Source organism: Papaver somniferum, chromosome 11 (assembly GCF_003573695.1).
Source record: "Papaver somniferum cultivar HN1 chromosome 11, ASM357369v1, whole genome shotgun sequence".
In the NCBI taxonomy this organism is placed as follows: Eukaryota; Viridiplantae; Streptophyta; class Magnoliopsida; order Ranunculales; family Papaveraceae; genus Papaver; species Papaver somniferum.
The window spans coordinates 77,505,146-77,517,177 of NC_039368.1; the positions used below are offsets into that span (position 1 = coordinate 77,505,146).

Here is a 12,032-nt window from a genome sequence, read left to right on the forward strand (position 1 = left end):
TGCAATTGATGTTACTTCATCAAAAAATGCTTTCACAAAGCACGAGTAATTCAAAAAGCACGGGTAATTCTTTTCCGGTCCGGCAGTGGGAAACTTCAACGTTCCCAACATTACTAAAAATGTGCAATAAAAACAAACCCAAAAGGCGAAAGGAACCACCCCTACTCCATGTCCCATAATGGCATCATTTAGTTTTCACGTTCTTAGATGACGACGCGTGTCCATCACGTCAAACTTGTTTCGTTCCATTTTTTTATATATTTGTTGTTCTTTCGGTTTTCCGGTACAAAACCATTCCCACACTCTCTCTCTCTTTTATTTTTCCCTTTCCCAAAAAAAAATTCCTGTAAAAAACTTTACTCTTCCTCCTTGGTTTGATTTTCACCAAACTTTTCTTTTTCTCCTCGCCGATCACGAATTCCGGTTAGCATTCTCAGGTGAAAATTCCATAACTCTATGATCGCTGTTTTCTTTTTCAGGTGAAAATTCCGGTTAGATGATTATTGATGTTGATGATTCTGTGACCTCTTGGTTTTGACTAATTGAATTTCTGTTTGTTCATTTGGAGTTTTAGTTGGTGGTCGTTTTTGTTTGATTTAGGATGGACTCTTTAATTTTAATGTTGAAATTTACCTTCATAGAAAAAAAAAACCAGAAACAAAGAAAAACTGTTGGAGAATTAGAAGAAAATGAAAGGATACAAAAGCGTAGAAAACTTAGGATTTTTTGTCTTATTTTTGTTATGCACAGAGTGAATTGGTGTTGTTTTTGGTTTCTGTTTCTCTTCTCTTGTTTGTTTACCGTGTACCGATTAAGTATAAATTATATTGAAGAAGGCTAACCGAACAGTTGTCTATGGGATTCATCTATGTTGTAATTTGTTGTGCCCCTTTCATGCCAAATTTTCTATTGCTACCAGCTAATGCAAAAAGTAAGTTAAAAGAGTATGAAGGTGAGTGGTTTCGAATTTTGTGCTGTTTTTTTTTCCTTTTCCCTTGATTCTAATATATGACAGGATACATATGTAACTGCATTTCTTAGTGAGGTTTATAACGGTCTCGCGGTTGAGAGTGCAAGTGGTAAATAGGAGTAGCATTTCAATTGTTTCATAGTCCTTGGTGTGACTTGCTGGATATTTGACTAAGGATGTGCAATCATGTTGAGAGCGCCACTGATTGGTGTCTATTGGATTTAGTCTTTGGGGTACATGCATGAGGGTCTGGTGTTAGCATTCTCATGAATAGCCGCAACTGGTTTTTCTAGTGAGATATCTCTTCCACTGTCTCCTAATTACTTCCGTCATTTTTCTTTCTATCAGATTTGGGCAGTCAAACGATTTTCCTATACTTTGTAATGCCTCTTTCATGATTTATGTTGAGTATCTTCGTTATGCTTCTTGTGTCTAACAAATTTCCAAGTTCTAACAGTCTGGCGATTGGAATCGGAAAAGGCTCATCTGCCCTTTCCTGATGTGTCAGTCTGTTGGATAGCAAATTATGACTTAGTCTTCATGTTTGCTTAGAAGTTTCCACAGTAGTCAAGTACATTGGTCGAAGATTTATCTTATGATAGAGTTAGCTTTCTTGTATGCTGTAATGTGATCTCATGTCTATAGAGAACTCACTTTTTTTAGGTATTTGTAGGTAGCTTAAGTTTTTTTGTACCCCTATTGATTTATTCATAATATTGCAGGCGCTTATTAGCATCCTGGGGAACTGAAGGAAGGGTTGTCTCCTCGCATCAACATTCATTCTGTTTGAACATCTGGTGTATCAGTGATAGGTCAGCATTTGTTTCCGAAGAGGACTACAGAGGTGATTAAGATTATATCTTTAATCTTCTCTAAATTATTTTGTATGGATTCACCCACAAAAGTTAATATTCCCATGCTATACATTACTAAGGAAAGAAATAGAACAGTGTTTAAGCGGGGGTTTCCTTTTCTAATGTGCTTATCAGAGGATGCTACTTCTCCTAGAGCCTATCTAAGAGTAAAAATGAGACAATTTGGGTAAAATGAAAATGCTAGGGATGGTGCGCAGCTAGCATTCCTCCCATTTTTGACATGCTAGTTTGGTGATTATGCTTGCAAACTTAAGGTTCCTTTGGTATGAGTTTGAACTGTAGGTTGCTTTACAGTCATGTGAGTCATTCCACTGACTTCCACTAATCTAAGCAACGGTGTTTATATCTTTGTGGGTTAAATTGTAGCTTCACTCGACTTAAATTTTGCCCACAAGAGTACTGAGATAGAAGTCCTGGATGGACTGAGTACTTATTGAAGAATACGTGCTTCGGGATGGTATAAATGGATCAGCTAGTAGTCTCTACTTATTTTGTGCCATTTAGGAGATCCTTCACTTACTTCAAACTGAAATGACGCTGTGTGTACTGTATTTTTTTCGAAAATCAAATGACTATGGAGTATGTGGTGTGACAGCCAGCTAGTTATTTCTGTGGAAATTGGACCTGCCAAGGCTTAGGTGAACATTATCTCTGCAATTTGTGGAGCAAGTATATAAGCTTCAGGATTGGGCATTTAGATTGTTACTCAAATGCACAGTAACTAATCTCAGGACAAGTAGTAGATTTATTACAGTGCTTCTTGAGTTTTATGGCTAGAGGAAATCAGGTTAACATTGGTTTGCAGTTTAATTCATTTGAAGCCATGTCGGCACTAATATGTCTTGATTTTTGTATGATGAATTCTGGAAAGTTTTGGTATTGGACCTTACAGTGAAGGAAAAAGTTTGAAGTGGAAATCTCTTTGCACTCAAGAAGCTGCACAGCTGGGATTGCCTTATTCTTGATGACCTGTATATATCTCCTAAACTTTTTATTTCCAGGATTAGCCTCAACTTATAGAATTTATAGAAACTCGCAACCTTATAGTGAGAACTCTCCCTTTTATTTCAAGGGTTTTTTTTTGAAATTGTAAAATAAAAAGAAGAACAGGCTGAAATAATCTTTAGAATGGTGCCCAGTCTTATTTCTTGTACTTCGTGCTCTGATATAATAGAAGAAAATCCTTTGTTCATAGACTTTTATCGTAGCCAATATACTGACATGTGAATTAGTAGGTACCTTTTTTTTATCTTCTGATGATGAAACGATATTTATGATTTTAACATGTATAGATTATTGAATTTTTTTTGAAGCAAATCTTGTAACCAATAAATAGATAAGTTTTCAGCTATGTTGTGTCAGAAAGTTTTCATATTGTTTACAGTAATTTTCTGATTGTGTTGGATCGCCTTTATCTCGCTGGAGGTCTTTTTTTTCTTTTCTTTTTTCAGTCTGATTTCTGTCAAGTATACAGTATGGGTCATCTTTCCAGAGGAAAACTCGGCATCAGATTGAAAAGAATGCCAAGCTAGTATGATTTGTGTAGTTCTACTGAGAGTCACAGGAACAGATTTGCGACTGGAATGTTAATGTTGGCAATAACATAAAGGTTTTGGTAGGGCAAGTGTTGTATAGTGAAGGCAGATATCATAGAACGCGTATGCCACTAAAAAGAACTGGGGCCAGATTAATGTAATAAATAAAAATCTTGACAGTAAAGACATTTGGCTCCCATTTGTTTTTTCTCCAGGTGATTGAAATCTCAAATGTAAGTGGTACTGGTGCATTTCCTTTGTATGATCACTTCCGGTGGACTTTGAAATGCCTCTGTTTTCTTCGTATGTAAACTTTGAGGCCGTTATTGATATCTTTCTCCTTGCCACCAATTACACTGTGTCATCTGCTCTTTAAGTTCGGAGTGGTCCGTTGATTTACAAGCTGTATTCTTCCCGAAGCGTGTTCTCTCCATTTAGGAAGTTGTTTAGCTTCAGTTTCGGTGGCGTTATGTTTAATATACTGTGTCAATTTCTACATAATTATTCTCTAAATTTTCTGATTCTCAGCTGTGTCTAGTTCTGTTGGAAGGGCATTGATTGTAGGCTTACTTAGTGCACATTTGGTGTGTGTGTAAGCAATATCTTACCAGCATCATCATACTCGACCTCTTGGTCAACATATATGGATGAGGATAGTGATGACAATGTTGAAAGCTAAAACACTTACTTATTGTACATTAGAGGCAGTTAAGGTATGTACTAGAATTTTCAAGTGCTTGTTTTTGTGATCGAGTCGAACTATTAGGGTCGTGATCAAATCTGTCCTTGATCTCTAGCAGTGAAGTCACGGATGGGAGTTTCTACGGTTGACTGTTCATTCAGAAATTGAGTCAGAACTTGGGTGGTTGTGATACCACATTAACTCATGCACTTACTTTGTATACTGATTAAAAGAATGATTACTGGAAAAAGAGCTTTGGTTATTGGTTATTGGTAAAAGAATGATTACTGCAGAATGTTTACTAATTGTGCTATTGGTGTTACAGTAGCAGTTGCAGTGCCTCATCATGACCTTTGCAGTTGTTTTTTCATTTTGCAGGTGGATTGTTTTATTTGTTCTTCATACGCGAGCACTGATACCATATTCAACGGACAGCTTACATTATTATGGCGCATCAGCACATGTTCAATCCACCAGAAATGTTTGAGATGGCTAATGACCAAAATCCGAATCTCAATCTGAATCAGAATTCCGTACATGTGCAGCAGCCTTTTGCGCCTTTTGGTAGGTTTAAAATGCTCTCAATTGATTCCCTTAGCAATCATCAATTTTATAACAAAGAGTTGCCTGCACATGAATTTATAATCTGGTTATTGTAGACCGTATAATATATGTGTTTTCATCAGATGTCATGAACTTAGATTTTTGGTTACTGTTATAGCTGCTTATCGGGCATATAAAATTTCTTCCCTACACTCATTTGCAAGTTTCCAACCGCAGGAAGAGGTGGTGGTGCCTGGGAGAATGGTTCTGTTGTTTCTCCTGTGCCAATAATGTCTGGTGAGGCAGTAAATTCTGTACCTCACTGGACAGCAGCACCAAGGTCAAACGAGTATTCCGCATCAAGTACTAGCATGGGTGTACCACGTTATGAAGCGGTTACATCGGGCCCATTTTATGATCCCTACCCTCGACCATCAGCTGCCACAAACTTCCATCCAGTTCCACAATATTATGCTGGTCAGCCATCATCTTCTAATTCTCAGGGACACTCGATTAATGGACTTGCAAATGGCATTGTTGATCCTGTAATGGGCAGTGGAAGAGGGCCATTTAAAAGAAAAATCCCAGTAATACCTGATGTTTCTGAGAGAGGCGATACCAGCAGGTATTACAACCCTGGAGCTGGAAGTTATTCTGATTATCCTATTTATTCTACTATACAACCAGAGAAGCCTATTGTACATCCTCAGCATAGGCCTTGGAACACAACTGGTACATACCCCACTTACAGCGGGTGCAGTCTCTCAATTGCTGATGGTTCTGACAGAAATGTGAGAAGCAGACCTTCTGGGAATATAGAACCAAACATAGTCCCTGCAGTTTCTTCAAGCAACTCGTCACTTCATGTCCCTTCAGCAGGCAGTTTGGTAGACCATTCAGTTAGAGTGGATATTCCTAACCTTAATGTTGGCCCTGCACATTCAGAATGGAACCATGTGCACACACCTTTTGCAGCTCATGGAAGAGTTACATCGTCAGGTTAGTGTTTTCATTTTTTGTTTTGCCATTATTATTTTTGTTTACTTTCCGCACACATTAGTGAATATACACCCCTTAAGTATAAGATGACTGCATGTTTCAGGTACAAATTCCTTGAATCAAGGACCAAATCAGTTCCCAGTGGGGGGCTCTGACTATAATCCAGTTGGGTTTGACCGTTACCACCACAATACTTCTGTCAGATACCCTGTTTTTCCTCCTCACAATATCCAGGGTGCCACTCAAGCTGTTAGGGGAGGAGGTTACAGTAGCTTTCCTCAAAGAGCTGTTCCGCCAAACGGGATTATGCCAAGCCAACCGAACTTGGGGTACTGGCCAGCCTCATCTGTTGAGGGTTTGAATCCAGTGCCAGAATCTCATTCTTCAAGATATTCGAGGACATCTTCTGCCATGGGATATCATAACGGTGATAGGAGTGGGCGGTCGAGGTCATCTTATGATAGGTTGCGCTCACTGCCTCACGATGCGTATTCCCATGATAGGCGTATTGCTGAGGTGTGTAAATCTAAACCAGTTTTCGATTTGTTGCACTGGAGATGGTGGAAAGTGGTAGTTTCTTCTAGTGTGCTATTCTAGCAAACCATTTCACATGGTCTCTCACAGGTTCCCATCAGGTGTACAGTAGCTTGATAAAAGTCGAGCTTCAATAGCTTTCTTTTTGCTCTTCAAATCCCATTTTTGTTCCCTTTCCATTGGAATTTTTCGACTCAAGTCACCAACTTTGGACTTCTGCATGAATAGTCTGTATTTTTGAAGTGTGAATTTCCATGAACTTTTGGTGGATAAGTGAGAGAAACTGCAAACCTCTTGGTTCTGACAAAACTAACCCTCAGGTGTTGAAGGGTCAGCCACCCTTTGTGATTGGGATTACTGTCATTTACTCTATTTGTTCTGAGGTTCTGGTCCACCTAGTTAAACTTGTCTTGTGGATCCTTGTGAGGTTAGTAGTTTGTCACGCTAGTGTATATCTATATTGTTACTTTTGATTAGAAATCTAAATAATAGAATAGTTGCATTAGGATTTTTTTACCCTGTAACTCTTGTTTCATCTTTCTTGCTTGGATTCCTTCCCCTTTTCCTCTCCATTTGTTCTTTTTAGAAAAAATATAAATATATTATACCGGTATCTTTGCTTAATGAAACTACCTAATAGGGCAAGATGTGCTATGAGTAAAGCGCATCCAACCTATCTTATATGACCTCAACCGGCGTAGATGGTGAATAGGAATTAACTTTAACCAGCACTTTGGTTTATACTTTATAACAACTTGCAACTCTTGTTGACCAACTGATCATAGGGGAATATGTTGGCTGTCTTTAAGTATTGATTATGCTGATCAGGGGAATGGATACGTCTTTGTATGCAGAGTTATTCGGCAGTTGATCGTGCGACAGCATATGGATCTCGGAACTTGTTTGATCAACATGGAGACATGAGGCTAGATGTAGACAGCATGAGTTATGAGGTACAGAGATTGATGTTTATCTTTTTATCATTTTAATTTCAGTTTGCAGTATCTATTGGCTCTCGCTGATGCCAAAATATTGTCATGAAACAGGAACTACTTGCTTTAGGGGAACGAATTGGTAATGTCAGCACTGGCTTGTCGGAAGATCTTATTTTGAAGTGTTTAACCATGACAGTAATTACGAATACGGACATAATCCCAGAGGAACATCGCTGTGTTATCTGCCTGGTAATAGCATCGAATGAACTCTACTCCTGCATGGTAATAAACTTCTTTTTCAGGAATCGGTTTCTGACATTGGGTAATTATTGCAGGATGAGTACAGAAAAGAGGAGGAAATCGGGAGGTTGAGAAACTGCGGGCATGACTACCATGTAGGGTGCATAAAGAGATGGTTGTCAATGAAGAATGCTTGTCCAATATGCAAAGCTCCTGTCTTGGCAGATAATTAGCCAGCATACGTATTAGCTCCAACACAGCATGATCAGTTGTAAATTCATTTTGAAACACCTTCCGAACAAACTCCTCCTGAACCACGTAAAAAAAAAAAAAAAAAAAGAAACATGAGGAAATCGTTTGGTGTTCGTCAAACTTGTTTAGGCATAGGCTTAATGATTTAAGTGATTTCTTGTGTCAGTCAGATGGTCAGCATGTAAATATCTGTTCAGAAACACATCCATTTTACATGTAGTTTTAGAAATTCCTCAGTAAAGCTATCACCACTCAACAGATTGTAGTAAAAGAGCACATTTAAAATATGCCCAACCTCATCATAGAACAATGTAGCTAAATTTACAGTACAATACTCAACGTTCATCCCGTTTTACAATCTAGATCTTTTCCTTGGATTAGAATTTGTTGGTTCCTTGGTTCGTATAATGTATGTGGAAATGGAAATGGGAGTTTGGAATTTGTCTTGTAAGTTCTCAATCTGATTCTTTTCATTCTTTCATAGTATGGTATTCAATATTGATGTGCGCAAGTTGCTAAATCCATCACAACCTTCCGTTGTAGTCTAGGTGGTCAGGATACTCGGCTCTCACCCGAGAGACCCGGGTTCAAGTCCCGGCAACGGAATATTTTTTTTCGATACGAACGCCTCCAATCAATGCAATTTTTGAAGCCTCCCAGGTCCAGCCATTTCAATTTATTACAAAGATACAGTATACATATCAGTATATTGTTTGGTGAACACCTCAATTACATAACCCTAAGAAACTCAAATTCTTGTGAAGATAACCTGAGCACCATATTGAGGTTGTAGAGTCATAAACTGGATGGGTGCATGAACATAAGATGGCGAAACAGTGAATAAAAATCGCCGAATGATCATAGCTAATGCAACTTTGGCTTCAACCATACCTAAATTCTGACCGACACAAACTCTAGGTCCTAAACCAAATGGAAAAAATGAACCTGCGCCCTGTGTTCTAGTATCCGAAAATCTCAGTGGATTGAATTCATTTGCATCTTCACCCCAAATCTGTTTGTCATGGTGGACGGCTGTCATTGCCAGAAAGAGTTGTGTTCCAGCTGGAATGTCAAGGTTTCCCAGCTTAACATTCTTGTATGCTTGTCTCATTAACATCACTGCAGGTGGGTATAATCTGAATGTTTCGTTGATGATCATTCCTACCTGTTTAACACGAATTTAAACGTCCCGAGTCACATTTATATTGTCTTAGAGATAATGAATCGGGTACCAACAGAGAGAAAAAAAAAACTTACTATCTTGAGATCAGACAAATTTTCTGCAGTGGGAATACCATTATCTCCAAACGCAAGGTCGATTTCTTGGCGCGCCTTGCTCTGCCATTCCTGGTGCAGCGCCAAAAGCAGAAAGGCCCAAGTCAATAGATTCGCTGTTGTTTCCTTTCCTGCAAAATAAAATGTCTTGCATTCGTCTATAACCTCATCAATACCTAAACTTTCTTCCTGTCCTTCTTGGTTCTTGCTAGCAGACATCAATAAACCCAATAGATTCTTCGAATTTTCGTTTGTATCATGGTTTGCTGCAATTAGCTTACGCAACCAATCTCGAATTTCTTTATTTAATCTGTGCCTCATCCTGTTCTTCTTTGTAGGTAAAAACCTGTAATTAAACAAAGCTAGACTGAATGTACAATTCAATATGTACTCAACACGCTAAATGTCATCAAGTAAGCACAAATTACCTGAAACCCGGAATGTATACACTTCTTATTGCCAAGGAAACTAGGTGCATTTGTTGTTCTTGTAGTTTGAATATTTGTTTCCCTTCCTCGTAGCAACTTCCGAAAGCAGTACGCGAGATGATATCGGCAGTTAGATTATGGAACTCAGTGTGAACGTCAATCTCGAATCCCTCATCGCCTTTCCTATCTGTTTTTGCATTATCTTCCCATTTCTCTAGCATGCCTTTCGTGCTAGCTACCATATCAGGTACCCAACTCTGAAAAATTCAAAATTTACTCATTATACCCTTATGAAAGCATTTGTAAGGCAAGCATTTCAGGGGTGAGAAGGGAAAACAAACATTTCATTACAGTTACAAAACTCAAAGAGAAAGAGAGTTGACTGACCTTGACTCTATCCATGGTGAAGGCTTGACTTGTGATCCTTCTATGCGTAACCCATTTTTCACCTGTCAAGCCAACAAGTCCCTCTCCAAAGAGCTGTTTGGATAAAGGGTTGGACTTGACCCTATCAAAACAACCATTAGAATTAAATAAAACTTCCTTGATCATACCTGGATCTGATAAAGCCAACCTTGGTGAAGAACCAAACCAATAAAGATACGTATTTCCATACATACTAGACCAAATATGATAGTGAGGTAAAACCCTATGAAGGATATCATGTGTAAATAGCATAGTTTTTGATTGAGCTTCGCCGATCATTTTCCGTAATTCAACAGAGTTCCCGATGACCGGACGGTGTCGAGGGCCTCCGATACATTGTTTCAAGAAATGATTCTGGATTCTCTTAGGGACCCAGAAAAGTGAGTATAACAGTTTGATCAGTTTGATTAAGAGGAGCAGGAAAAAGATGATTACAAGAACATTAATATACATGTTGCAAGTGAGTCGTGTGACTGATGAGAAAATGAAATATTAGAAGAGAAATTGATCCAAGGAAGTTTTTTTATTACAAGATATGTGCCAAAATTTAGATTTGTTTTGGGGAAGGTGAGGTTGGTGGGCCCCTTTTTCCAGTGGGAGTTGGAGTGGAAATTGAAAAAGACTTTGAAACTTGAATCCATTTTTGGTGACGCGGTACATTAGTTGGAAAAAAATGCAGTCTTGGCACGAAAATGCTTTGTTTGCGGCAGAAAATCCCGGTAGTGAACTTTAGCCGACCCCATAAAACTCCCGGGTGGGGTCCCGGGGGCTCGCTCTTTCAGGATTTTGCCAGCGGATTTTCTGTTGTCAACGTAACATCACTTGTCTTGGCGTCATAACAATAATGTACTGTATTTTTTTATTTTATTTTTGGGAATAAAATATTTCACTAAAACTTAGGAATCCATGGTTACAACAGTAAGCTTATAGGTATTACATGAAAAATAAATGATACACAGAAATAAGAAAAAGATAAAACCACCTGAAAGTGTTGGACACGCATTTGTTGTCTCGTTAAAAACCTTGAAAAGGAAAATTCATAGGGATAAAGTCACCCATAGGGATAAAACCTTAACGAAGGAAAAGAGCACAACGCGATAGGTCCTAAAGAAGACCCTAGAACTAAAATTTCTATAATAACACAAACATTTATAATTCTTCACTAAACTAGGAAGCATTTGTTCTCCATCGGTACCCAATGAGTAGTCTTCTAATACTGGCAGTATGTATTGATTCACAAACAAGTTGTGAAGATTGAGAGCCTTAGCTCGCGATAAAACTATCAAGATGGATTCCTGAGCCCTTCTACCATGAACAAGTCTGATAATAATGCATTGTATGACTTGCCAGAGATGAGTATTAATAGAACCGTATAATGCACCAAAGGGCTGACCATCGGTTGAAAATGCATCAGTATATAAGCATTTTTCATGTAACCTGTTATAGGGGCTGATCCCTTATCCTAATGTCTAGTTAGTTGGTATTAGAGGAGCTGATACCTTTCATCAATTAAACCTAAAAAAAAAATCATTTACTTCTTCTAATCATTAACAACAACAACCGAAAATCAATCATCACCAACAAGAATTCAACAATAACCTAAAATCAATCATCATCAACAACAATTCAAAATCAATCATCATCAATAATTCTTCGATCAATCAAACCTAAAACAAAAAAAAGAAAAACAAACCTAATTCTCTAATTTTAATCAACGACTCAAAATCAATCTATTGCAAATGAGATCGAAGTATGTTATTTTTTCTCAATCAAGTTCGAAAAAAACGATTTCAGAACCAGTTACGGTTGGCTTTTTGGTTTTCAGAAGCCAACCGTAACTAGTTACAGTTGGCTTTAGTAAGATACGGTTGGTTCAAAAAAACCAAAAATATGAGTTACGGTTGGATTTAATCAGTTATGATAGATCTCGAAAAACCAAAAACATAAGTTACGGTTGGGTGTAATGAGCTACGGTTGGCTTCAAAAAAAAATTAACAAGGAGTTTTTGAAATTACTATCTAATGACCCTTTTTGTCCTATTATATCATCCCTTCTAATGATTTCATCAGCCCCTATAACAGGTTACCTTTTCATCATCTTACACAGTTCGACTCGCTAATCTCATTATGACTTGCTGTCCACTAGGCCAAACACACAACCACAAGCGGTACATGCTTAATTCCTTAGCTCAAATTATAATCTTGTACATATAGTTGATGAAAAATATGATGGGGAAAATGGTTGGTTTCCTTTTAAAATCATATAATGCATTAACCCGGTGAAAGCAGAAAAATGATACCAAATTTCCAACTAGAAGCAGAACAAGAAAATACTACAC

The 12,032-nt window shown here is 38.0% G+C and overlaps 2 protein-coding genes and 1 non-coding gene across 5 annotated transcripts; 2 read left to right on the forward strand and 1 right to left on the reverse strand.

Moving 5' to 3' along the window:
- Nucleotides 1–303: 303 nt before the first annotated feature.
- LOC113321297 (probable E3 ubiquitin-protein ligase ZFP1) lies at nucleotides 304–7,652 on the forward strand. 3 transcript variants are annotated; one of them, XM_026569195.1, is made up of 9 exons: nucleotides 304–437; nucleotides 1,693–1,814; nucleotides 3,909–4,093; nucleotides 4,441–4,626; nucleotides 4,843–5,604; nucleotides 5,708–6,120; nucleotides 6,993–7,091; nucleotides 7,185–7,322; nucleotides 7,409–7,652. In XM_026569195.1, the coding sequence occupies exons 4-9, from the start codon at nucleotides 4,509–4,511 to the stop codon at nucleotides 7,544–7,546; spliced, it is 1,668 nt and encodes a 555-aa protein (XP_026424980.1). In that variant the 5' UTR covers nucleotides 304–437; nucleotides 1,693–1,814; nucleotides 3,909–4,093; nucleotides 4,441–4,508; the 3' UTR covers nucleotides 7,547–7,652. The 3 variants fall into 3 exon arrangements, with proteins under 3 accessions (XP_026424980.1, XP_026424979.1, XP_026424978.1); XM_026569194.1 differs by lacking the exon at nucleotides 3,909–4,093 and having other exon boundaries at nucleotides 304–1,262; XM_026569193.1 differs by lacking the exon at nucleotides 3,909–4,093.
- Nucleotides 7,653–7,933: 281 nt separating this feature from the next.
- LOC113321298 (cytochrome P450 734A6-like) lies at nucleotides 7,934–10,221 on the reverse strand. The gene is made up of 4 exons (XM_026569196.1): nucleotides 9,656–10,221; nucleotides 9,269–9,525; nucleotides 8,823–9,186; nucleotides 7,934–8,730 (listed from the first exon to the last, which is right to left on the reverse strand). The coding sequence occupies exons 1-4, from the start codon at nucleotides 10,145–10,147 to the stop codon at nucleotides 8,314–8,316; spliced, it is 1,530 nt and encodes a 509-aa protein (XP_026424981.1). The 5' UTR covers nucleotides 10,148–10,221; the 3' UTR covers nucleotides 7,934–8,313.
- On the forward strand, nucleotides 8,099–8,171 carry TRNAE-CUC. Its single transcript has one exon. It is a non-coding gene; the product is annotated as a tRNA-Glu (tRNA).
- Nucleotides 10,222–12,032: the final 1,811 nt, after the last annotated feature.